The sequence below is a fragment of the Pseudopodoces humilis genome, chromosome 21, assembly GCF_049639895.1.
Source record: "Pseudopodoces humilis isolate 2021_Gansu_Grassland_sample_001 chromosome 21, ASM4963989v1, whole genome shotgun sequence".
In the NCBI taxonomy this organism is placed as follows: Eukaryota; Metazoa; Chordata; class Aves; order Passeriformes; family Paridae; genus Pseudopodoces; species Pseudopodoces humilis.
The window spans coordinates 8,716,442-8,744,215 of record NC_142220.1 but is presented as its reverse complement, the minus strand read 5'-3'; the positions used below and the strand labels follow the sequence as shown (position 1 = coordinate 8,744,215).

The 27,774-nt window shown below is 40.6% G+C and overlaps 1 protein-coding gene across 5 annotated transcripts in view; it reads left to right on the top strand.

Moving 5' to 3' along the window:
- QTGAL (queuosine-tRNA galactosyltransferase) overlaps positions 1-27,774 on the top strand; it is a 103,618-nt gene that overhangs the window by 73,422 nt on the left and 2,422 nt on the right. For all 5 annotated transcript variants that reach the window (XM_005526820.3, XM_088065326.1, XM_088065324.1 and 2 more), the window contains 5 exons: positions 6,591-6,715; positions 14,455-14,590; positions 23,273-23,341; positions 24,462-24,536; positions 26,965-27,051. In XM_005526820.3, coding sequence (XP_005526877.2) covers positions 6,591-6,715; positions 14,455-14,590; positions 23,273-23,341; positions 24,462-24,536; positions 26,965-27,045 — 486 coding nt within the window. In that variant the 3' untranslated portion in view covers positions 27,046-27,051. The remainder of the gene's footprint in view (positions 1-6,590; positions 6,716-14,454; positions 14,591-23,272; positions 23,342-24,461; positions 24,537-26,964; positions 27,052-27,774) is intronic.

The following is a 27,774-nucleotide window of genomic DNA, read 5'->3' as shown; positions in this document are numbered from 1 at the left end:
TTGAAGAATTACCAGTGATAAGCTGAACATATTGTTTGTCCCTATTGTGAAGTGTCCAACATGTCCAAGCTTAGACTCTGGCTGATGCAGAGGACCTTCAGAAAAATACCCTATGAACAGGACAGATCTGAACAAAGCAGTGAAGTCAAACCTTTGTCTTCTGTGGGTTTAGAGGACAGAAAAATCAAGTCTTAAATCTTCAGCATTTAGTGTTACAAAGTATTTAGCATTGCTCTAACTCGTTCATTTTCATTTGAAAGGAATCCCTTTAAGGCAAAGAAAATTTTCCTCTGTGTACCAGCAGAGCTGAGAATACTCTGCAGGGTCTCGTCCCTGTGTGTATGTTGTGACCTGAGCCAGGATCTGTGTTAATCTGATCAGTTCCATCTCCATTTTTGAGTTAGTGTTTATTAATGAGACTTGTGATTGTCATACTGCTGGAAGTAAACACAGGAACAGGCCAACAAATCTCCATGTTTTCTCTGTTTGCTATACTATTTCTTGCCAAAAAGCTGCATTTCTCATTTGAAATTAAATCCAAACACCTGTTCTTCATATTTCAGTGCTTAGGAAAAAAATTGAGGATAATCCTTCCATGGGAGAAATTGTGATTTGATGTTTATGGTGACAGAGTGGGTGGATGGATAAAATACAAATAGATGTGCTATGGTGTAATCCTCTTTTTATTTCAGGTGGATATGTATGTCTCTCTCAGCCATTCAGGCTTTAGGTGAAACAGGTTTTTTTCAATTTTTTTTTTAATTTAAATTAAGTTCTTCGTGATTGAGATCTGCAGTTGTTGGAAGTGTATTCCTTTTAGGTCCAAACAAAATAGTACCTTCATAAATGGTCTCTAAGGACCTGACAGGTTTGTTTTATATATTAATTAACTAAAATGGTAGAGGTTTTATTTATGCAATCTCTGGTAAATGATAATTAAAGCAGGAGTACTGAAAATATTTTAGCAAGCTCTGATGAGTTCTGAGACAGATAATACAATGGAAGGGGTCACAAGCCTAGAAAGTAAAATTCAAATAGTATCCCCTGCTGGAAGAAGAGTCACGTGATGAACCATATTTTTTACTTACTTTTTTTAGGAATCTAAAAAAAAAATAAACTTTTAATCAGTTTTTGATAAAGAGTGCAGTACTTCCTTATGGAAAGAAGTAGCTGCACTTCACTAAACCCTTCAGAACTCCCATTTGACACTTAGTGTGTGACATTACCATGGGTGGCTTTGCTGCTGGAGTTTTTGGTGTCTCCTAATAAGTTGCACCATTGCTAAAAAGTAATAACCGTGTCCAAAAGCATCACAAAAAATTGTGCTGAGGAAAAAATGCCCATTAACATTTTGCCCATTGCCCAATGCTCTGGTCTAATGTGAAAAGCAGATTTTGAAGCTGGATCATCTGTTGGAGTGGGGAACTCCCCAGTCATGTGCAGTGGGAGATGAGGTGCCTGTTATTAGTGAAGAAAAGTTATTTTTTCATGTGTCTGACAGAAGTGCTGAGTACAAGGAGAGCTGAATAAATGATCATTGCTACTCTGCAGGCTCCACTCCATGCAAGGGTGGAAAATTGCAGTCTTGGCTCTCTCCAGGCAGAATTACTCTTGACATCACAACTGTTACATGCCAAACTTGTCTCTTTCTCTAGGATTTTACCACAACTTGGTTCCAAATTTCCTGTCACCCCTGTGTTTATCCTTCCTTTTTAAGTGTATGAAAACTGAAAATGGAGTGACAGCCTTAAAGTTCTGAGCTAATCTCAAAGTGTAAACAGGGGGAAATTATTCTTAATGAGCCCCAGATGGAATCGTGCATTGTAAACCACCAGCCTTTCTGAATACAAACTGTGCCTCCAAACAAAGTGTCTGGAGCTCAGTTTCATTCTATTTTTGTGATAAAAGGTCACAAAAAACACGAACTGAGGAGGTGTCAAAATACCCTTTTGAGCACAGGAGGTTGTAGGCCATGGTGTAAAGCTCTGAGGTAAATGTAGCTGTTAGGCACTCACTGATGCAATTTTCCATGTTTCTCTGCCAGAGCACACAAATGTCATTCCCTTCAGAAAGGCAAGTGGTTACAATAATGCCTGAGAGGTAAAAGGCCAAGTAGGATTTTGGTTTTTTGGAACATGAATTAAAATACTGTCAGTCTGTCAAATAACCTATCAAGATGCTTTGGGGAAAATCGGGCATAAAATACAGGCACTACTGGGGGTTTTTTTGTTTGGTTTTGGCTTGAAATAGTTAAGGCTGAACAGAGATCAATATTTGATTTAAAAAGCGGAGAAAAAGTGGTGGAGCCAGTGATTAATTACACTTATAAGCTATTTGAAAATTCACCCCATACCCCATGTCTAATTATATTTTCTGCTAGTCTGTTATTAAATATCATTTACAATTTACCACCTCCCTTCCATTTGACTTCCCCATAATCTTTGTTTAACTGCATTTCTCTGTGCCAAGACATTTGGTTGAAAGCAAGCTTTTGGAGTTTCCTTTAACCTGTTATTTCCCAAACAATGAAATAAATGCTAATGGGCTCCAGGTCCTATAATCAAAGCAAAATGATGGAAAGCCATGATTTGGATGAGAGCCAAGAAATGAAGGGACAGATATGCGGAAAGGGAGGCTTAAGAATATCTTGGCTAATCCTGTAGAAAAGCTATTAATAGCTATTTAGTTCTTTCCATTCACCAATTTTAGGCTCCTCTGAGGAATTAAAGTGATTTTTTCTGTCCAACAGTTACCCTGACAGTGCTGACTGGTTTACAAAATATGTACCAATCTACATCCCAGTTTTCCTTGATGCCTCTGATCAAAAGGGAGGACCAAGCTTTCCCAAACCTGGAGGCTTTTTTCCCATGTGCTTTGATGTCTCTCCTGTCTTGTTTGTCTTTGCTGTTTATTCTAAGTGCATGTATTTATGAAATATAATGGTAGAGCTCCCATTTTCTCCAGTCAGACTTCTCTGCACAGGCTAAATCTCCACTGGTTGTGCTCACAAGGATCTGCCACCTCTGGCAGAGTGCCTGTGAACTGGGAGAGGGCAGGGAGTCAAATGTGACTGAGACAAGGTTGAGATGGATAAATCTACATGTACATCTCTGCAGTGGTAGAGATGGATGGGGAAGCTGGGGCAGATTGATTCTCTGGCAGAATCACTCTTATCTATTTGGTTTAGCAGTAAAAGTCAGCTTTTATATTTATTAATTTATATTATTTATATTTACATTTATTTATTTTTATTTATATTTTATATTATATATTTTATATATGCCTCTACAGCCCCGTGGTGGTTTCTGTCCAAATGAAGGACGAGGGACCAAATTCAGCCTGGAGTGCTGCTGTTGGTCATCCCAGGGTGAGCTCACCAGGGGTTAATGGTTACAGCATTGTGCAGGGCATCACTTACATTAAAACTCCTCCAAAAATTGCTGATTGTCCCTACTGATGCTCCTCATCATTACTGATGGTGGAGGTGCAAGAGTTGTAGCCAGAATTGCTCGTTGGGAGATGCTTGAACCTCTTGGAAAAATGTTGAGGTCGCTGCAGTTGGAGCACAGTGTGATGCCAGGAGTAAGAACAGCAAGAGAAGGATCGTAAATAATTTAGTTTGGTCCCTGAACCAGGAATTACTTTGATTCAAGACAGGGTTCTGACAGCCCATGGTGTATAAAAAATCAGTCCCCTCATCTGTACAACCATCAGCACAGCAAGCAGTACCTGCCCAAAATACTGGGTCAACAGGAACCCTTCCCCTGTTCAGTGGGAATGTGGTTTTGCATTTGGCTAGTTAGAGCAGAGCAGGGGCAGGCTGTGCTTTTCTCTGGGAGCTGTAATTAGTTTATCCCTTTTTGCAGCAGAGGATGTGGGGTTGGGTTTTGCCTATAATGTGGAAAATTCTGCATGTAGTCCAGTAACATGTAAACTGTGCAATTTAATTGTATTTATTATTGCTGAAAGCTATTGATGTGGTAGCCTATTGCTGAAATGCTGGGTTAGTAATTGAGACTTTTAGCTATGGATATTAATTTTCAAAAAATACATCAAAATATCCCTTTAGTGGTTAAACAGCTTTTTCTTTCAAAGCTGTGTTGTTTCACAAAGATTCCTGGTGTTTAAAATGCCATCTGGATCCAATAATAGATCTCAACTGGGAAGGAACTCTTGTATTGCAGCAAACTTACACGCTCAAGGGCCTTAGGAAGTCCCATCCCTGCAGGATCCATAACACAGTCAACATCTTTCCTCTGAAAAATGCGTGGCAGTGCTGCTCCTTTGTAATGTGAGAGGCCACTGCTGAGCAGTACAAGGCACCTGCTCCTTCCTAGGGCTGGATGCACTTTATTCCAGAGCATTTCTGGCAGTTAAAGGAAAGCAAAAGAGCCCTTGGAACCAAACAGTGTTTGAAAGATCCTTTTACTTCTGCAGTAACTCTTCTTAAATATACATCTTAATGGTTGTCTTGAATAATGTCAATGCTTACCCAAAAGAGAAGGAATTGCTGAGATGGATATGACATAATCATAGATCTCAATCAAAATCTGACTCCTGCAGCAAGCTGATACCTGCTGCACTTGTGCCATGAGACATGGTCTAGTATGTGACCAGAAAAGAGAAAAAGGTTTAAACTTTGCTGCTGGCTCAGTATTTCCCTTAAAGTCCACAATAAGGAAAATATAGAAATGGCTACAAGATAAATGGAAAGAAATTGATTTTGTGTTTTTCTTGTATTCTTGGTGACTGTGGTTGCTGGCTGCCACTCCAGCTTCTCCCAGATTTCTTTTGTGGCTTTCAAAGTAGGTTCACATAAAGCATGGATTGTAAGAACTTGTCTAAAAGTTTTCTTCTGCATTGCAGCTCTTAAAGCAGAAGTCAGAGAAATGTCTGCAAAGAACCAATATCTGCAGATGAGCTGACCTTTGTGGGCCAGAGCAGAATCCATTTAATTCCCAATGAGGGAGCATGGCCCAAATCAGTGTCACACATGAATCAGAGTGAGGGCTGGAGCTGCAGAGTCCAGAGTTTGACTGGATTCTGATTTCTCCCAAGATAAACGTGTCCAGCTGAGTGTTTTGGAGCTGTTTTCAGAGATTTTTTTGTCTCATTTCTCTTCCACTCCCACACCCCTCTGGCTACTCAGCCTGGTGAACTGTATTGCTCTCATAACTAGAGGGCCAGTCCAGCACTTTAATTATAGAATCTCATTTTCTTAATTATGGAAGAAACACAGAAGCTGTAGTAATAGGGAAAAAGTTCAATTAATATTTTTTTTTTAACTTGTACTCTTATTATTTTTCTGTGTTGAAATAGAATGGTCAAAATTGAGGTTGAGGTTTATGACCTGCTTATTCATATGTGTGATATTGTCCACAGAAAGAAATGTATTTCAATCTCTTCACCTTCTTTTCCTTCTCAGTTTTGTCATGTTATCTTTCAGCTTTTTATTAAGCTACACTTAAATATTTTCTTTGACCCACCTGGTTCTACAAAAGGGAGCTTTTTAGTCTGGTAAAAACCATGTGACCTTTAAAACACTGTATTGCTGGGAAGAAATACCTGTATTTAAACATGAAAAGATGAAATGTTCTAGTATTTCAAGAAGTTGTAGCTTTGCAAAATATAAATAAACGCTACCTTTTTTACCTTCTGTGCAGGGCTTTAAAGGTGGGTTTATGCTTTCATGTGCCACAAAATGGAATTGTGTGCTATAATTGCCCTTCTGACACTGCATTACTTGCATGAAAATTCTCTGATTTTTAAGTGGAAAATGTTGAAATGATTGTGAAATCCCTCAGTTTTCCTAGAGCCTGCTAGATCCATAATTGCAGGAGCTTTTATCCTGTAGCATTTCCAGCAGAGCGGGTGCAATCCCGTAAGGGTGAATGTACCATGGAAGGAAGTTTCAAGAAAAAAAAATAATTTTCAGATGTTGCCTCATTCTGAGGTTGCCTTTATTGCAGTTTTTATTGAAGTCTGTCATTATGGGGCCTGAGTCACCTTTCCTATTTGTATGACAGCCAGAGAAAGGAGAATTCCAGTAAAATGAGAAAAAAAAAAAACCCTTCTCAAGTCACTTTTCAGTCCTTTTCAGTATAATCTATTTGGTTACATGGAACTTTAGGCTGCACAAGCTGTTTAGCAGCTGGGTTTCTTTTTCTTATGGATTCACTTGCACCGAGCTTGAGATCCCTGTCAAAATGAGATGATGTTGATTTTTCCAGCTCTGCTCTTGCAGTCAGCTGCACTTAATTTTTAAATAGCACTGATCATTCAGCAGCATTAGCTGCATTTATTTCATGACCCATTAGAGAAGTTCATTGGGACATACACAAATAATATTATAGAATCAGAGATGGGCTTGGGTTGGAAGGGAACTTAAAGATTTTCTTGATCTTTACCAGGTTGCTCCAAGCTCCATCCAACCTGGCCTTGGACACTTCCAGGGATGGGGAATCCACACCTTCCCTGAGCAAGAGAAAAGTATTTCTGAATAACAATCCTGCTGAATATTCATTTGGCAAAAAAACCAAACATCTTCAGATGTAACTGAATACTGATATAATAACTGTTTTCTGTTGCAGGGTGTCCCAGAGGATTTGTTGTTTTTTTATGAACATCTCAAGAAGGGTGGTGGAGTCTTTCGAGTGAACCATTGCCTCCTGCTCTACCGGTACCACCCCCAGGCTGTGACCCACTCTGTCCTAGAGTAAGCTGTGGTTTCTTGGAGAATTTAAAAGTTGGTTTTGTCTTGGATCATAGGCAGCAGAGATGGTGAAATTGTATTGGGGATTTCATTAGGGTTTTTAATATGTAATATAGAAGGGTTTCATTCTCATGGTTTTTGCCATATGAACCATAATGTAAAAGATATTTTTGAAATGTTACGGCTTAATTTCAAAATCAACTGCCTCGATATTAAAAAGTAAACAGAAACTTGTAATACCAACAAAAACACTCTTTTGAAAAAAAAAAAAAAAAAAGAACCAGACCAAAACCAAACCTTTAATCTGATAATGTGCTGTCTTTACATATATTATTTTCTTATTTTAAAGGGTCTAAACCACCAAAATCAGATAATGAGGTCTGAAAAATCCCTGAGGATGTTTAGGAATAATTATCTCAGGTGCTTCCTTGACGGTGCCTTTGTTGCCTGTTGCCTTTCCTGGGCTGCTCAGCCCCTAAACAAGATATTAAATTGCTGATTCCTCTACATGCTGCAAGCTGAGCCAAAGCTGTTCCTTTCTCTCATGCACTGACATTAATAAAAAATTACATGGGCTGTGCTGTCCTTTAGGAATCCCATGCCACAATCACAGTGGTAATTAAGTAAACTGTTTTCTTACTGATTAATGATATAAGTACACTTTTCAGTCAGTCCTGGTTTTATGGCTTTGTAAAACTGAACGTTCCTGTGTACATTTTTGTTGTCCATCCCTGTATTGTATTGCTGTACATAGCAAAATTCATACATACATACAAAAATACATTGTAAAACAAATAAGTCCCATAGACAGCACACTCATGGTTAATGTCACTACAGATCTTTAGAAATACATATAAATGTGCTTATCTATATAAAATCATTTAACTATGAAAAGGTCATTCAAGCAAATAGTACATATGATTTTGATTTTGCAAACAACCATGAGATAAATTATTTTATCCATGTTGAAATGTAAGGATTTTTTTGGTTTTTTTTCTTTTTAGCTGTGTGATCCTTTTGGCAGTTAGTGACCAACTTTTCAGCCACACATTATGAGATGCTAAGAACTCTTGGAAGCCTTTTGCTTCTATCTGTGGGAAAGCATCTAATTCTTGGAAATTAATTTGTTTTGAATTTACTGCAAGCTGTTGCTTATTCAGATCTCCAAGGTTGTGTGGCACAAGCACCCTGAATTACAGCATCCTGGGGGAATGTGGAAATGCTGTGAGCTGTTTCAGATGTGCGGGGTGCGTGTCCAAATTGGCGCCTTTCTTGTCTCATTCTAAGAAATCAGAATCTGCTTTTCCTCTTGGCTTCCTGCTGGTACTACTGGGGATGATGTTTGGTGTGACTTTCCAAACACGAGGTTGTGCAACAGCTCTTTGGCCTGGCTCGTTCCCTTGTTTGTTGCCCAAGTTGGGAAGGGTTGCCCGGTGTTTGTGCCTGGAGACCGAAGTGCACGTTGAGCAAAAAGAGATTAATGGACTCATCTCAAAGGTTTAAGTTTATCATTTAAATTGGGTCTTCCCTAATTTTCCTCTTGGTCATTCCACACTTTATAATGCATATTCTGACTTTTCTAGCAGCCTTTTTCTTTATATAGTACGTTTTGTTCAGAATTTTCTGGGGTGTTTTGCTTTTTGCCATTGGCCCAGGTCATCTTTTAATTTTGAGTTGCTTTAGATCTGGATTTGGAAGTAGTAGCTCACCATCCAAATTAATAACTTGTCTCAGATCAAAATGATGTTTCTAGTAAAGTTGATTTTTTTTTTAAACACTACATGCCTAGTTTCAGTCTTAAAAACCATAAAATGGTGTTTTTATGCAAAGGTGCATCATTCATTCTTTTCAGCAGTCACTTGTAGCCTGTGATGGTTTCAGTTTATGTGGGTATCTTTCAGAGCCTTCTAGGGGGAAAGAAGCCTCATTGCATTTTCAGACCTCCTAAAATATATATAAAATTGCTTGGCAAGTGACATTTGGTTCTTTTATTTTTAGTTAGTATGTGTAATTGTAAACACTCATGTGCTTTAGGTCACTTCCTATGGTTAGTATCCTTCTGGAACAAATATCTGGAGTTGAGAATATCTGTGAAGCAGGAAACTAAATCTTATTTGCATTCTCCCTTACCCTGGAGGCATCAGTCTGCATTATTAAATGTTTTGGGTGCGTGACAGAATCTGCATGAAGTTCAGTGTCTGTATTAGATTGCATTAGGTGCATGCAGAAATATGAATGTGCTCATTGTCATTTCATCCAAAGTCTGTGATGGATACCTACTGGATTTTGAGAAACTTCTCTTCAGCTAGGAATTCACAACACGAAATCCCACTTCTCATATCTCTTGGATCTAAATCATTTTATTTGGTGTTGTATCCTAGGGCTGTGTGTACTCAGTGCTGCACGGCCACATTAAATTGATGTGAGACCATATCAGAGTTGGCTTTCGAGTGAGGAATACTGGAGCAAGAAAGTCTAATGTGTAATAAAAACATTTTAAAATTCACAGATTTTTATCTTGCCAAAGGGGAGAGAAAGGAATTGTATATACAACAATACCTCACTGCAAGATGAAAGTGAGCTTGGAGTGAAGTGAGCAATAAAAAATTGCACTTGTCTTTAGGTAGTGCTGCTCATGAAGACAGGTGGTTGGGGCATGCAGCTAATCCTTGGAGCAGTTTACAGGTTTTTAGTCAAGGCAGATTTAATACATGTGGAAAATAAGGTTTTGCAGACCTTCTGTCTAAGATCCAGGCAATTCCCTTTTACACAGAAAAGGTGAAGTGCACCTTTAGTAATTTCAGATCCCCTGTGCTCAGAACGAGGATGATATTGCTCTGCAGAAATAAGCAGAATTACATAATCTATTGAAAACATCTGGCTTCAGGCTCTGGAAGCTTCCACTGTCATCTGAGTGAAGAGGAACAGGCATTAGAGTGAAACACACATTTGGCTGTTTCAGAGGTGCTCTGAGGCCAGGTCTCAGATCTGTGGCGAGCACGGGAATGCCTCCTTCATTTCCTGCACAAACACACACAACCAAAAACAGGCAGGACAGGGGAGTAGCCTAACATACTCCTGTAGAGCTGAAATTAAGATGAGGTCAACTTCATTTTTATCTTCTGCGCTTGCATTTGGCACTTCAATTAAACATGGAAACTAATGACCTCATTAGATTCTTGAGAAGTAAATGCCATTAACATTGATAGTCTCTGTCTCTCTTAATAAGCCTTTCATGAAAAATAGGCCACAATGCAAACCATGCCTCAGCTAATGACCCATGACCTGAAGATGAACTCAGACATTAATAGAACCTATTAACAGTATAAATGTAATAACTCAGTGGGACGATATAGTCCAGCAATTAATAAGTTCACACAAAGTTCAACAGAACAACAACAGTGAAAAAAATCCGTTTATTCACCAGTATGGCCAAGGTTCAAACACAATTTATTTCTGAATTTCCTGTGGATGGTAAGGGCCTTGAATTCTGCATGCAACCCTGGCTGTAAGGGATCTGTTTTTTCAGCTCTCACTGTGATGACGAAGTTCTCTGTTCCTCAATCTCTGGTTTATGGATTAGGTGGGGTTCACCTATCATACAGAACTCTCTTACCCTGCCATCAATAAAAAAGGCCCTGGAAGAGGCCGTTCACTTGGGCAGCTCCTCTTCCTGCCTGGTGTTACCTGAGCACTGTGCAGGGCCAGCACAGGGAGAAAAGGTCAGATTTATGGATCTATAGTATTTCTGTGCATGGCAATCGATGCCTCAAATTCCAGTACTGTTCAGGATGTTGGGCTTGTATTTCTGCATTGCTCAAGTACTTGTACATCTGTCTTTGCTCTGTGGATTCACTTATGTGGCCTCACTGGGGGAAGGAGGGGAAAGGCAGTGCAACAATATGGCGAGGTTTGACTGAGCTCAGACATTAAATCATGTTGCTTTTATTGTCACATTATCTTTCATTTCAAAATAGGAGTAGAGCAGATGTTTCTTGACTCCTGTATTCAGTCAGTAGGTCACCACACATTTTTAACAGAGCTCCATTGTTGCATTACTTGGGTGGATGGTCTGCTAATAACTACTTGGGGCTGAGGAACACACGGCGTAGTCATTCTCACCCTCTGCATGAATACCCTCGTTTCACTCCTGCAGAATTTTGGCTCCTCTTCTTCCTCCCAGGCTCCATAACTGCTGAGCACTGAGGGGCCATGGCAAGTGACATCTTAGGAAAATCATGTAAGCCTCAAAAATGACATTTCAAGTGGAAATACTTTTAACGTTTCTTTTACAAAGTTGTGACAACAAAATGAAAGCAACGGGGGAAATAATATATTTCAAGACTTAGGGTCAAGAAAGAGTTTTGGATGTGGGAATAAATTTGTACAGTGAGAAGAATTTTGTCCCAACTTCTGGCTGAGGAAAATCTTGTGACCTGAACACAGGCTTGGACATGGTACTAAAGGCTGCTGCAAATTGCTTACTCTCATCTTTTCTGAGATGGGTAGGAAAAGCTGTATTGATTTGGGGGGATGCAGAATAATAACACCTCCTAGGTTTTGCTGGTGGCTGTGAATATGTAATAACTCATAATCTGAAAATAGCTGTGAGAATCATCTCGGAGCAGTGGTTTGTACAACTTCTAGATCGTTTCAGGCATTTTCTTTAATTACCCTTTGCATGTTGCTACAGCTCCTGTCTGGTGCACCTGCACTGGCTCGTGAAGGATGGGAAAATGGCATTCCCTTATCCCTTGAGGCAGGAATCCCAGTTATCTGTTCTGGAAACATCAAAAAATGTGGCAAATTAGGTGAAGCGGAAACCTGAAGGGAATAACCGAAACTCTCTCCTCTGACACCTGTAAGCTCCCTTTTGCCTCAGCGTGTGGGATTGTTTGTGCAGAGTGAGTTCTCACAAAGATGAAGCCTTGTGAGTGCCACTCTAAAAGCTCAGTCACAAATTCTCCCCTCAGTTCTGTGTTTATCTGATAGCTTGCACTGTTAAAAGTATTTCAGGGTTAACTCAAGACTTCAAAGTGTTTGATATAACTTAATTTTTTCACTGAAAACACACAATATAGAGGTGTGAGCTTCAAATGCTTTTCTGTGGGCATTGTCATAAGAATGCCCCATAGTGATGCAAGCAAAAAAATCCCAACTGCTGGCTATATTGGCTTTGTTTTTACAACCCACAGTACACATATAAGAACGTTTTTTATTGCTGTTAAATGAAGCTGTCTGACAATATTCTTGTGGTTGAACAACAGCCCAATTAATTTGGAGTTTAATACCTTTTATTTCGGAGTGCAGTTCTCTTGCAAGCTTTCCCCACTTGGATTTCCAGTATAACATTGATAGCTGAGATGTCAGTAAATCTGCTTCAGTCTGAAATCTTCACAAGTGCTTAACACTGAGATTTGCTCCGATTGAATTTTACCTCAGCAGGGACTCCTGTGCCACTGAGGCTCTCATGGCCTAGACAGCAACCAGGAACTGTCTGAAAGAGCCTGGACATCAATCTCCATGAAAATAAAAACATCTTTTATAAGCCTGGGGGCAGATGGCAGTGTTTGCACCACACCTAGAAATTAAGTAGAAGTTCTTTTCATACCTTGTAAGGCTGCCTGGTTTTTTACTTTAGCTTTCTTAATATTGCAAACTCAAGTGGAAAAGAAACTTGCCAGTGTCACTCAAGCCAACAGAACAGATTCTGAAGTTCCTTTGGAATGTAATACAGTGTTATCCTTCTGAAGTCACATTTCAAAGGAAAATCACTTTTAAAGCCTTTCCATTTATGTGCAAAGCAATAATCTTCCTTTTTAGAAGAGCGCAGAAGCTCTAAAATGTCTAGTAAAGTGATCCTGCTAAAATACTTGACCTTCATATTTTGCTCCTTAAGCTTCTCTTCTGGGAATACAGTATGCTGTCATGAACATGGAAAAAGGCAAGTGTCAAAGGATGCCAGCAGCAGTTAAAGCTTTGCAGCAGGAATGCATCTTGTGGTTGCTTTAGAAGAGATTTTTGATCAAATCCAATAATTTCTTTTCCTCCATTAGTTGAAATGCTGGTGCAGAGCCATGATCCTTGAAAGTGTGTGGAAATTTTATTTGTGCACGAGGTTTTTCCAAGTTATCACACATTCAGTGATGAAGTGCTGAGCAGGATCTGGCTGTGCTGAAGGGAAGGGGAAGTCACTGGGTCCTGTGAGGGCTGTGTGGTCTTCAGAACATAACTTGGGGCTGTGAAAGAATGATGCAAATAAGCAAATGGAAATCCCCATTTGGATTGCTTTAAATAAGGAGACACCATGAGGGGTTCATCAGAATTTCCTGGGAAGGAAGGTTACAGCTCAAGGTGCTTTAGTCAATAGATGTAGGTTAGAGAGACTCATTTGTCAAATTGAGAAAAATCAATTTATTCTCTCTTACAATTAATAATTCTGAGGTGGGTTCCTCATTAATGAATATTAAATGAATGCTGGAAACAAAGCATATGTTTCTAACAGCAGGCAGTTTTCTGTAATCCAAGATAAATGTTGTACTCTTAAATATTACATTACAGGGTAGGGCACACACACTCAAACATGAAAAAAGCTGTAGTTGTCCAAGTGGATTTGCCAGTTGGGAGAAATGAACAAACTGCTTTCCTTGACATTGTTTTCTCTTTCTGAGAACCTGTCTTGAACTTGTTGAAGACATCAGCAGATCTTCAGTATCTAAGGCTGTTGGATGGGCCCTTGCTGTAGATGGTCCCAGAGCTGTGGGATTTGTCATTTGGTATTAGTGTCACCCTTGTTTACCTCAGCCACCTGGCTTAATTATGCTGTGGAAGTTACCCCGAAGATGAGGACTTAAAGGTGTAATTGCACACAGACCTCTGCCAGTTTGCTTTTTTCCTAAAGCATGTTTTAAAAAGTTCTATGAGGCATACTGTGTTTTAGAAGGAAAAAATAAACCCCACTGCTTTTTATTCCTAGAAATGCAGTTTCTTACGAAAGTTGCCTTCAAATGAAGGGACAGTCACATTTGTGTCATTGCTGAATAACAAGTGGGAACTTTTACAGTTAAATCTGTCTTATTTGGTGTGAAATGTGTGTGTGTGTGCAGGCTGGGCAGTGTGAATGCTGTGCCAGGGGGGTTTGGGTGGGACTGGGCAGCTCTGGGGTTGTTGCTGGAGGGAGTCACTGATGCAGAGCTTTGTCACTGCTGTCCTGGAGGCTCGAGCCAAGTACCACACTGGAAATACATTTGTGCTCTGGGGCTGGGGGCAAGCTGGACTTCTAAATCTGTGAGATTCCAACTCCACATCAGCCAGGGAGAATGGTCCCATGGGCAGATGGAACAGGAGGAGCTCAGCTTGGGTTTAGGAGATGCTTTGCCTGTGTCACTGCAGGGTTCTAGAGCAGCTCACAGGTGAGTAAAGGTGTGGGAAAGGTTGAATTTCATTACCACAGCTGCAGCTTTTCATATTCTTGTGATCTGGGAGGGTTCTTGAAAATACAAGTTGTTTAGCTACTGCTTCCTATCTATCTGAATGGTTTTTGTCTGAGAACTTCCACAGAATTTCTTCTCTACATTTCCCTCAGAAATTTCCAGTCTAATGTTTTGATGGGATTTTTTTTTGTATTACATGAATCACTTTGGTCAGGTTTACATGTAGGTGAGTGTGGACATGTGTATATAGGTCTATAATAATGCTAAGTGTTTTGGGGGTCAAAATCTGCCTTTTTTCCAACTCTCCAGGGGAACCATCTGGAATCACCGAGTCAGGTTTCTTGAGGACAGAGTCCTGAGCTCCTGGACATCATTCACCATTTGGAATGCTGGCAAGCAAGGCAAGAAGCTCTACAGAAGCTTGTCACCAGCAAATCAGAAAAAGGTGACCTGGAAAGTAACATTTGTACAAACCCACTTCTTCCTTCATATTCCCCCATGATACTTCTCATCTAACACAGCAAAATTCTCCTAAGATATTTTGTCCCCAGGTTGATAATTAATATAAACTGGGGCAATTCTCAATATTCGGTGTGATTAATTTCTTCTTTTAAAATGCCATGATATTTTATTTAGAGCTTTGGTGGGCATGGAAAGCAAGAAATGCACCATGTTTCTGCTAAGCACAGCAGAGACACAGCTGTAGTAGGCAGGTACTCAGGGTGAGTAGAGCAACCCTTTATTTGGGTTGTATGGTACTGAACTGCCTTATCCAGGGTCATCCATACCTGTGTAATATTTGCCCAGTTCCAAAGTGGATACTGGACACATCCCTGGTCACTGTGACTCCCTTTGAAAGCTTGATTGCCAAAAACAAGGGTTTGGTGTGGGCTGAAAGGGTGAGTAGAAGCTGCTGGATGTGGCTGTCCCATTCACAATCAGCTGAAAATGCTTGTATTTGGCAGTGGCAGATATTTCTCAGGATAGATTTGTCCAAGAGTCTAAATACCTTATTTTTATAGCATTTTCTTGTGTGCAATAACTTTGTGTTAGATAAAGACTGTAGGGCTAATGTCAAATGGCTGTTTCGTATAAAGAGCCACAGAACATTCATTTTATTGCTGCATGTGTTTTTCTTTTCTTAAGAATATGGATGGGAAGACAAAATGACAAATACATATAAAAACCTGATTAATGTTGTGGCCCTCAGACCACACACATCTAAAAACATAGAAGACATTTGTGTACACATAGTTAGAATTACTGAATAGGCATGGGAGGCAGTAAAGGTACAGAGCAAAAACTGAACTGAATTTCCTGCTTGATACTCCAGTGCCATTCCAGTGCCATCCCTCAGTCATTGCCATCACGTGGCTGTGGGTGAGCTGTCTGAAAAGATATGAAATGCTATGAATCAGTTACTTTGTTCAGAGAGGACAGCCCTGTCCATTAAATATGATTTTATCTTGGTCATGCAGTGCAGTGTGTACAAGATTTTGGGGGGTTTATGGAAATATTCTCTTTCCTTGCTGCTTGCTGAGCTCCTTTGGAATTTCATTGACTGGCTGTGGCCACTGGGCTGACACTCAGCAACCACTGTGCCTCTCTGTCCTTAAAATTAGGAAAATTAGACAATTAATTCCAAGGGAAGGGATGGCAGCTTGTCTGGTAGATTTTTGAGATGTTACAGAAAAAAATAGACCATGTTGGTTTTGTAGTGCTGTCTCACCATCTCAGGTGCTGGGATTTTGTTTGGTTTGGTTTTCTGGCTGTTTTTTTGTACGAAGCCAAAATGGAAATTGGTGCTAAGACAGAGCCTCAGGCTTTAGGTACATCTGCCACCTCCACTCCTGTTCAACACAGAGTGACAACTTAAAGATGTCACAGCAGAAGGGATACAAAAGGCAAGAGGAAACCAATATTGTTGGGGATTTGCCACTTTCCTGCCCAAGACCTCAAGCCCAGCTCCTTTCCTGGGGAATGAGCTCCATGCCCTGCTGACCTTCCCAGAACATTTGCTTTGGCACTGCTCAGCCTGGGACACTTCTTCTTCTGCTTCTGTCAAGGTTACACTTGCACATATTCCAGCATGGTTTGGTTGGATATAGAAATTCTGCACTGAGCATTAACCCCTGAGTCACTGGGTTCAGCAAACCCACTGCCAGATGCAGTTGCACGAGCCAAGTGTGGCTCAGTTTGCACAGGTACTGCAAAATAATACAAGCTGTATGTGGTAGGTTTTTTGGGGGGGATTTTACTGCAGAAAACTGCTGTAAAATGCAGGCACAGTGATCCTTAACACCTTGTACAGAATAATCAAAACATCCCCTCAGTCTGTTGTGTTGTCTGAAGTATTCAGGGGCCTTCTCAGAAACAAAGATAAATCTCTTCAGAAAAGGACTTGTGTCATCCTAGGTGAGAGTAGAGGCTTTTGGATGGTTGATTTCTGATTAAATCAGTGTTCTCTGTAGTAATTAAAGCACTAGTTTTATTTATCTGTTCAGAATTATGATTGGCACTGTAACTTCCTAGCTTTTCCAAAAGTGAGATCCCAAATCTATCCATCTCAGCCAGAATTGAAACTTAAATGTTGTCCTTGTGTTTCGTATCAGTCACTGGCACAGGGCTCTAGAAATAGGGAAAACATCTCACTACTCCAGGAGCTATTCAAAGAATTATGCTGCTGGAGTTTCAGAAAATAAATTAATATAATTTGCAGTAGGTAATTCATGGCAGTTTTCATTTTATTCCAAATGGATAACAGTAAAAGGCCAGTAGAGAAACTCCATATTATACTTTTCCTCAAAAATCCTTCAGGTATTTTGTGACTAATCTCTTTCCAAAGACTTTAAAATCCCATATGAAGAAAGGTTGTAAATAGTTATTCCTTCATCCTTTCCAGTCCTGAAAACAATAAAATGCTTTTCCTGTCTCACCCTTTACAACCAACTTAACAAGATTTAAGCTTTCATATATTCTGTTAATTATGAGAACACCAGAGATTTCGTATCAGTTTGAATCTGCAAGTGGCATCTCTGAATGAAGACCCTGAAATATGAATTCATCAATTATGCAAATCACCTTTAAAACATAAATTCAAAAGCCCCTTAGGGTAAAAGATGATGTATTACCTCCATATAATTACCATTTTCTCCTCTTGAAGGTCCAGTTGTGTAAAACAGTGTGATTTTAAAAAGTCCAATACCTTTGGAAGTGCAGGTGAGATTGCCAAAGTTAGCTGTATAATTTAACTAAGATTGAACTAAAGATATATATGCTTTATTTATTAATTTATGATGACAATTATATTCTATATATTATATCATTATTACATTATATATAATAATCACGATGACAATTATAGTTTATCTATAGATATAAAAATCTCTTAAAGTATAAAACCAACTAAAATTAAGTTTAGACAGAATATAGCTGTCTAAACTTAGTTTTAGTTGGTTTTATACTTTAAGTCAGTTTAGGCTTCTGAAAATTTCAGCTATGCTCTGTTTGACTTTTATTGAGATGCAGAATTTCATCAGATGTCCTGACTGACTTTGGCTGGACTGTGGACTCACTGCAGGTTTGTTTTCTCAACTGGCACCAAGTACCTGTAGAAAATTTGGGACACATACTCCTAGGATAAATAATAACCCCCCCAAAAAAACCTATCACATACAGCTTGTATTATTTTATAATTTTGAGAAAAACCTGGCCTCTGCTAAATCCTCAGGAAGTAAATTAAATACTTTGAACTGTCAGGCTTAGGGTGTGTAAGAAAACATCTTTTTCAAAGAAAAGAATGTCTCTAGTATTTTTAGAACCTGGTAAACAAAGCAATTGCATTTCTTATGCTGATGGGGTCTTTGTGGGATGTTTGAAAAGCCCAGCTCTGCTCTGTGCCAAAGAGCTTTGTTTCTTAGAAAACAAAATTCAGGCAATTCCAGGAAGCAGCAGTCTGTCTGTGTTCATACTCACTAACAAATGATTACTTTAGTTTGTTTGGAAAACGGTGTGAATGTGAATTATGGTTAGAGTAAAAGAGAAAAGGACACCTCAGCAATTCTCCCTTTTCCCTCAGCCATCTGTAGGTGAATATTAAAATGATGCTTTGTCTCCAAAGGAGTCAGGCAAAAATCCAAGGCTCAGTATTTTTGCTAAACAGCAACACATGAAAAAAAATATTCCACTAGTAGATTTTTTTATGAATTAATTACCATGATCTCAGTATTCTAAGGGAAATTCTGCTTCCTGGCTGTCCCCTTCTTGAGTCACACTGCTGACAGTGGTTCAGTATTAGCATTTCTGCAAGAATGAAGTCAAACAGACCTTTTTTTGTTTAAAACACATCCGTTGTGTCTATAATTTGCAGCTGAAGATGGAAACCAAATGTTTTTGGGATGCTCCATGTGCCTGGAGGGTTTCTGAGCTGTCTTGTCTGCTCTTTTATTCTCCATCAAACTTTAGCTAAAAGAAGAACTTAAGCATTAACATTTTGTGTCATTTCCGATGGCTGAAAATAGCGTTCCAGTGGCTCACGGAGAAGCAGGGGGAAGGACCAAATAATCATCAGCTCATCAGTGGGCTGGGAACAGTGCTTGTACACAGCCAGGCCATGCCATTCCTCTGTCACAACCCTGTCTGCTGGTGGCAAACAGAAAAAGTAGTTTGAAGGCCCTTTTCCCATTTCCAAAATCATCCACGGGTTTCCCTTTGCCTTTTTCCAAGAGCAGCATCACCAAATTTTATGTTGCAGCTCTGGGCCTTCAGCTCATTCCCACAGCCAAGGAGAGCTCAAGTTTTGTAGCATTTTAACCATTCTAAAAGTGTGTGAGTGGCACTGTCAGAGCCTGGAGTGGGGACATGAAACATGAATAAAGGGGAGAATATTACACCCACCTCGACAGTGGAATGGCAGTGTGAAAGGAAGTTTAACTTTAAGGAAGTTAAATAGTTATCTATTTAAACTTGCATTGTAATGCTCTCAGTTACTATGTTTTGACATGAATGGCCAAAATTGATTTTGCTTTTGCAGAGATGTATATTAACATGCTCCCAAGGCTTTCTACAAGCTTCAATGAAAGAATTATAAATAGGAGAATTAAAGAGGGTTCACTAGAAGTTTAAAACAGATGGGGATGTGGAGGGAATGCAGCAGGGAAGATCTGCTCAGTAAGATTTTGTGGGTTTTGCAGGTTGTCTCTTTGAAGGTGACTCTGAGAAAACCAGCTGATGTTATGAGGAGGGAGAAGTCACAGTGTGCAGGTGACCATTTATTGAAAGGGTTTTCCAGTTTTCTGTCAGATTCTACTCAGTTATTGACTCTCCCATGTGAAACTTGCCTCTCGTGTCCTTCCAGCTCAAAGGGACCTTGAGAATGTGCTGATTACAGGTTGTTGCTTTCTGTAAAATGGCTGTTACAGACCCAAAGCAAACCACAGGTGAAAAGAAGATAGGGGAATAAAATCCTGTGAAAACCATTCACCATAAAAGGACATCATTAAGCTGATGAAATATTTCAGTTTTTCCATTATGAAATCTGAGTGGACTGGGAAGTGTGAGGAAACATTCTCTGCAGCAGCCAAGCAGTCACACAGGAAACAAACAATTAAATTGTTGTGTAATCACAGCAGAGCTCAAACAGGCAGGTAGTCCCAGCTGCACCCCAAGGCACTCTTCTGTCATTCCTGGTCCTTCCTTCCCAGGTTGGGCACTGGAGAAGGATCTGCTGCCCATTAATCCCCTTTTCCCCAGGGAGGTCTGATAGCCCCAGCCTGGCCCTGCAGAGCCCCTGTGTTTATTAGGAAGAGCCAGCCAGAGAAGGGCTTTTATCTTCCTCAAAAGTGTCTTCCCCTAGCAGAGGTTGTTTCTGAGTAAATCTCTTATCTTTCAAGCTATGTAAACTTTCTCTTAAGAGGGAGAAGGCGATTTCTCCTTTTCCCCTTACACCACTGTTAATGGAAGTTGCAATTCATATTTATAAAAATGACTTACAGTAGTTCCACAGCTTGCCTCTAGCAGATACCCAGCTGTCTCCCCCAGTTCTGAGCTGAGAGAATTAGCAGTGTTCATTCCTTTGGCAATTTTGTAATTGTGCAGATTTTTATACAAGTGATGTTCAGAACAAAAACATGTAATAATTCATATATTTTAGTAACATTGAAGTGTGATCTGAGGACTCAGAGATACTGTCAGAGGTATTGCCAAAGAGTAATTTTGCTAAAGGGGGGGGAAGTAAATTGAGACTCCTTCATGGCTTTATAAATTGATGGTTTCTCACAGGGAGGCAGGAGTTCATGTGTGGATAGATGTTCTTCATAAAAGCTACAAGAAAGAAGCCCATTAATGCAGGAAAATAAATAGGTGTCTCTGGGTTTATCCTGATAGTGTATAAAGTAAACAACTCCCATAAGCCTGATGCCCTGACTTCTCCTTACAGGATAAACAACTGTGCCTAAGTCCTGTATTTAGACTCCAAACATAGCTTTGCTTTAATTGGAAAATAAATAGTTTGTGTCAGAAAAATAGTTGACTTCCATTTTGGCCACCCACATGGTGTGCAGCCTGCAGAAAAATCACCCATTCAAGTCTGACCTGTTTTATACTACTGTAAATACCAGATCTAAGCTGCCTGAATCACTGAGAATTACACAGGGAAATACCTCAGTGATAACAAAAATGGGTTTGAGTTCTTTCCATCTTCCAAAGGAAATCTGTCACAGACTCACCTGTGATATTTTTTTCACAGAGGGGTTTTGTGTGGGGGTGTTCTGAGGAAAAGGACAGAGTTTTCTACCCCCAGAAATTGAAGTGATGGCCCAGGGTGAGAGAGAGGGTTAGAATTAATGGCAATTTAGTGATACAAGAAGTGGCTTTGGAGAGAGACTGTTTACAGGGGGATGCAGTGACAGGACAAGGAGAAAGGGTTTTAAACTGACTGAGATTGGATATTAGGAAGAAATTGATTCATGCTGAGAAGTTCAGGCACCAGTCAGGGGTTTCTGTTAACTGGGTTAAAACACACTGAGGGTGAACAGTTTTTTCGGGGTTTTTTTTTTTTTTTGAGACTTTCTAACACAGATCTTGCAGCTCAATTCTCAGTTACTGACAGAAAAGTATAAATAGAATTTCCTTGTGTCATAGGTTTTGGTTGTTTATTTTTGGTTTTATTATCTATAAGAGCATAAGCAGCTCCAAAAATAGCTTCATTTATTGGACAGTAAGTCAACATATTGAACTGTATTTGTTCCTAGAACTCTGTTGGGCTGACACTGAAGGCACATCCTGCTAAATACTGTTTATTATGATCACAGCTTCTAGGACAGTAAAACACAAGTGGCAGAACTGAGATTTGCTGAATACTGGAGAATTTTAAAGGTGGTTAGCACAGAATGAAGAGAATACAGCCAGGGAACTTCTCTTCCCATAGTGACTTCATCTGCTCACATATTTATAGATCTGTGTGTGAACACGTCCACACCATCTGATTTTCCAGCTACAACAAAGCATTGCATTGGGCATGGAAATAGGGCCAGGGATGAAAAGAGTATTAATCTGTGAAAGAGCTGTTTGTGTGTGTTAATGTAAGCCAGCTGCACCAGCCACAAACACCTTGTACAATGTCCAGCACCTTCCTGAATTCCCTCCTTCCTTTCCATTTCCATTCCAGTGCTGACACAGGGTTAAAGTCAGTGCAATCTCTGCATCAATCACCCAGAGCAAATTCTGGATGTGCCCATGACGTGATTCCTCACTCACACAGCCCCACCGTGGAAATCGTGTGTTTCCTTAAGGCTCTGTTCTTCCTTTGGTGCCTGTTTTTCAGCAACCTCTTCTCCAGGTCTCAGGTCTCTGAGGGGTTCCAAGGACTGGCCCTGTCCACCCCTCCAGTTTCTCAGCCCATTTTCCTCATTGCTTGGGACACTGGTGCTTTGCAGCCTTATTTGCAGTCCCTTGATGCTTTTGTTTGCATTCTCTTGCCATTGATGTTTTTAATGAAGGAAGTGATATTATGGTATTAGAAAAACAGTGTTTCCCTCTACACAAACAGAATGAGGTCACTTTAGGTAAAAGATAACCATTTTAATCACAGGAAGAAAATGTGTGAGAGAGATTTTAGACATGGAAAGCTAGCCAGCTTTTTCAGCCTTCTCTAACTTAATAAATTAATAAACAGCTGTTTGGCTTTTCAGATTTTCTCAGCAGTAAGTGTTGTTAATCAATTTTTAATGGAGCAATTAAAAAGATATGAAAGCTGCTATCCAGCTTTCACCAGAATAATTGATTTCTGTATGACCTTAACTATCTCAAGTGTTCTGCTTCAGCATAAGAGCTCAATATAGATAATATGAATAGATCCAATGGAAGTCAAAGGAAAACATAGCCATGTTTATTTTAAAAAAATCTTGCAAGATGTTCCTGGCAACCTAGTGGCTCAAAAATAAAGCCACTGTGTATTTTAGATGGCAGGCATTTATTCTGCCTGCATATTTATGAGGAATGCAAATAAAAACCCATCTGAAATATCTGGCACCTAGGGCTGCAAATAATGCTTTCATAACTCTAGTAAGAATAAGCAAAGCAAAGCAGTAATTATTTGTGTTTAAACATCAGATCTGCTGAACTTTTCAGTTGAAAAATTCAAGTCCATAAACCACAGGAATTCCCAAATTTGGTGTGCTGTGCCCTGGAACTGAAGCTGCTATTGCAGAGCACCCAAAGCAGTGGTGCAGCACCACAGTCCTGAGGTGTCTGGGGGTGCAGTCCATGCTTGGGGTGGACAGAGGTTTTTATTCCATCTCATCTTGGGTTTTAGTGGAAGTGCCAAAACGAGGAGATGGTCTCTGGTTGAGTTTACTCCCTGAGGATGGGGTTGGTGGTGCTCCCTTTGCAGTCAGTGACTTAGATCAGAGTGTGCTCATAGACAACTGCAGAATTTTCCCAACTCCTTAAGATACACAAAGGATTTAAGATCTTAAGATACAGAAAGGATTTAATAAGGGTTTAAGCTCCAAAGGAGGCCCAGGGTGCTCTACCCCATTCCTGTGTCCATTCCCATGCCTGCAGCTCTGCTCACAGATACATTTCAGGTGAAATGTTGCTATTGAAACATTCTGCTTCTCTTTACCAGGTAACTGCATTTTGTGATGTCGATGAAAAGAAAATAACAAAAGGATTCTACACTTATGAGGAATCTGAGGTGAGTTATAACCATTGCATTCTTTATTGTGATCTAGAAGTGTCCTGGGGAATGTGATGAAGGAATTTGTCACTGATCTTGTATGTTGTGTAGCAGCTCATTTTGGTAAAGAGGCTGTGACAGAAGATTGGAGGGCTGGGAATGGACACTGGAATGCAAACTGGAGCCAGGGCTGTCAGCTTCACACTCAGTCAAGTCAGTTTAGAAAGACAAAAATACTTATTCTGAAAGGATTCTGATGATGGGGTGAAAGTCTTCACTGACAGGTTTGTCTTCTGAATGGGAGTAGAATTTAGTTTATGATGGATAATGGGAAAGGAACCCTCAAAATTAAAAGTTTTCCAGCAAGTTATCTTGTGAATCAAATTACCCTTAGTTTGCCAGGGGTAAGGTATCTGGGAAGGAGGGACAGGAGGGCCCCTCCTCAGGCACAGTTTGTGCTTAGCCTGGAGTAGCTGTTCAGTTCTCTGCTGGGAAAACATGAACTGCTTTGAGCTGCTGGAAGCAACTGGGAGTCAGCATTTCACTGCCCAGCAGTTCAGTAACATTGTCAGTATGACTGACAGACCCTGGGCTTTCATCTTCCTAGAACAAACCCATTTTCTCAGATCAGCTGTAAAGAAGATTGTCCTGCAACTGTTGTGAATCCTTAGAAAATCCTGCAGCATGGCTCCATGGTGAAGTCCCAGTCCTCCTCTGTCTCTGCTCTTGTGCCTGCTCTGAGGGCACAGTCTGAGCTCATGAAAATGGCAAAAAATTAACCAAAAAAAAGAAGGAACATTGTTTGTTACGGGACGGGCTATTGAAGCTGCATACCTTGCTATCAGATCACAGAGGGAATTGTTTGGGAAAGGGCTGGAAGTGGAGTTTGGAGGTGAGGAGGAAGCAGTGGAGCAGTAAGAGCTGCTCCTCTCTGCAGCAGGAAGCTCCAAACTCAGATCTGGTGTCACTTCACACAATTGCACTGAAATGTGATGGGCACTGAAACAACACACAGAGAATGAGCAGGGTCTCTTTAGCATCATGGTTCAACATACTTTTTTTCCCTTTTAGAGTTTAGCAGCTCCTAAAACCAAGCTAGCAAGTAAACTGAATTCTTCTGTACCCCTTCTTCCTGCAGGAGAGACCAAAACCCAAAATTCCAGTGTGTCACTTCAGGGACGCGACTCCGCCCTTTGTGATCTGTGTGAAGCTGGTGAGTTCCACCTTTGGCTTCATGAGCTGCACTTGCTCCTTAGGAAAATGAGTTTCTATGTACTGTAAGTGGCTTTTCTCAGAAGCTTTTGCTCTACAGTTGAATGGCTTTTTTTTTATCAAACTGATTGCACAAGGTATTTTGGGATTTAAATCAGTATTGGGTAAAATTAAGAATAAGAAAAGGGAGAGCTTCTGTGAAGGAGCTGAATCTGTTGAACTTCCTTGCCCAATACCAAATATACCCCAATGAGCACATGCACTCAGCCTCCTTTGGGCCAAGTATTTTGCAGCCCCGTGTATGGCAAAGGCTTTCTTTTAAATCAGACCTTAAAAGCCATTTTGTTTGGCCCTGCCAGTTCTGAAGCACCTTCTGTATCTGACTGTGGTAACTTAATTCAACTGGTTTAATTGCCCTGATAATATAATTAGAAGATGATAACCAGCAGTTCTGCTGCTGCTATAACAAGAAGCTTTAAAATAGCAAATACAAATTGCAGTGGTGAGCACCAATAAAAACCCCTCTGACAGCAACTAAAACCTGCAGCTCCACACAACACTGACATCCTAAGGCTGTGCTGGATCTCTTCTCCTCTGAACCTCCTCTCCTCTGCTCCAGCCTGCTTTTAACTTGGCACTCCCAGCCTCATCATCAACTCAGCTCTAACTCAGGGTTGTAAAGCCAGCCTGAGAGTGCCTCAGGGCTTTGTTGTGTACTGTTGGTTGATAAACTCTTGGATCAGCAAGTACTATGACAACTAATTTAATTTTTCATACTGCATATAACAGTGGGTGGAAGTCCCCAGACAAAACATCTGTGCAACCTGTTCTAAAGCACATTTAATCTGTGAAGCCCTTACAATGAGACTATTATACAACATCTTGTCTGCAAACCCTGGTCTCTGACTTCAGTTGGGATTTCAGTCCATTTTTCTTTTCATGGCCACTGAGCATTTTCTGCTTGCTTATTCTTTACCATCCAAAGTTCATCACCATTTTCTGAAGAAGGAAATGTGCTTTAAAGGGCTTTATTGGCTTTTATTTTGCTGTTTGTGGTAGGGGATTATTTTTCCTTTTGATACAGACAAAACCTGCATGTTTCTATGCAGCTCTAAGAGGGTGATTTTGGGGATTAGATGTGTTTATTAAGTGGGTTGTTTACAAGAAGTGACTCTGTTGGCCAAGTACTTGGAGCAGCTTGGGCTCATTTAATTTTTTAGGCAGTTCCTCCCTTGTGATCACTGGTGTGGTTTTGGTACCAGAGCAAATCCTTCTGGAAGAAGCAGGCATCCTCTGATCTTTGCTCAGTTTGCATTTTATAGTGGCTTCACAGACAGCTGGAGCTGGAATTCTGCTCTGTGTGTGTGTGTTTTTGCTGAAGAGAATGGAAGTGTGGCTTTAGCTGGTCAGAGCACTTCACCCAAGGGTTTGTGCTCCCTGTTTGCTCTCACTTGGAGGTAAAAACAAACTTAAAAATGCTGCATTGATTCCTGGCTTGGCTTGGATTCCAGTGGCTGGAAATGAAAGGGATTTTTATTTTTCTGTCATAGTAATTGAACTAGTTTGTTTGTATAAAGTTTTCAGAAAATTGGTGGTTAGATCTCTTATTGTACAGCCCTGCCTGGTTTGTCCTGTGCTCTGGGAATGAAAGATTCGTCTTCAACTCTGCCACTTTTTTAGCATCTGGTCTCTTATGTATTTTTTTGACCCCTCTATAAAGCAGGTTATTTTTCCCAACTCCTTCAATTCCAGTTTCATTGGGACTCCATTTCTGTAACCTCCCATCCTAAACATTCACAGTTACAACATCACCCTTGCTGTGCTGGGCCAACCACACAAACACAAGCAACTGCTTCATCCCCCACCTGTGGTGTTGTCATCATTAATTTTTGGGGGTTTCTTGGTGCCATTCTTTAAGATCAGTAATTAAGGATTCCAGGAAGACCCCAGTGCTCAGGAATGCTGAAGTTTCCCTGTTATCCTAATGACACCACTGAGGTTGCTCATGGACCAAATGCACCCTGTTCCTGTCCTGATAACTCAACTGGGGCCCAGAGCAAACACCTTTAACTCTGCAGAGTATTTCACCTGCTTGATGAAGGGCTTGTTTTATCAGACAACTTAATCAGTGCTCAAAATCCACCCAAAGCACTTGTCCAGCTCACTCCCTTGGTCCATTTTCTGCCCATGTCTGGGTTAGCAAACACAGGAGCAGAGCTGGGCTGAGCAGCCCTTTTGAGGAGTTGTCTGATAGTCTCCCCACACTAAATTTGAACTTTTCAACATACCCTGAATTTTTGAGTAGAAACTTTCCTGAGCCTCGGTTTATTTGTTTAGTTCTGCAAATGGAACTTCTTTTCTGTGGTCTAAAGAATCAGTAGCCCAACCTGAAATGAGTTTGATCTCATTTTCTTGTTCTTTCCTCACAGGACTTGACAGGTGGAGCCTTTGAAACAAACTTGGACACGCTGAACCTGAAGGAAGGGGTTGATTATTATCACTTTAACTAAACCAAGGTGAGGCAGTGCTACTGAAGTGTGCAGCTCTCTGTGTTTCTGGGTGCAGGAAGACCAAATTCTTCAGGGATTTAGAACATTTGAGTCATTTGTGCTTTGTTAATTTAATCTTTGGGCTGAGTAACCCCTTTGTAAGGGAGGTCACAGTTACACCTGGGTAATGCTGTGTGCTCAGTTTTACAGTTGCACATCACTCAGTTAGAGTGGGAAATTTTGTTTCTAGTTTTGTTTCTAATTTTAACACCCACCAAGCACAGGCCATTATTGGGTTTCCAGAGCACTGCAATCACAGGGAAGCCTCGGGCAAAGCCTGAAGCATTGCAAGTGCAGAGTTCTCTGTCACACACTGCTTGGAGCCCTCAGCCCTTCCCCGCTCCCAGGACATTCTCTGAGAGCTGCTGGTGTTTCCCAGGGCTCTGCAGAGGCCAGGGCTGGTTCAAAGGGAGCATCCTCAGCTTTGGGGCTGTGTGAGAAGCACAGCTGTGGCTCTGGCAGCACCTGGCAGCCAGGTGAGCCCAGCTGCAGCTCCTCACCATTTCCACTGCACCTTCCCCCACTGGACACTCAGGCTGTGCCAGCACAGCCTGTGCTGTTCTTGCAGCAGGGACCTACAGGTGTAACTACAACCCAAAATCTCTCAAGAAAGTTCCCTTTGAGTGGCAGTGGGGCAGCACAGGGGCTGTGGATGAAGGAGCATTTCCTCCTGGGGTGTGTACAGCACGT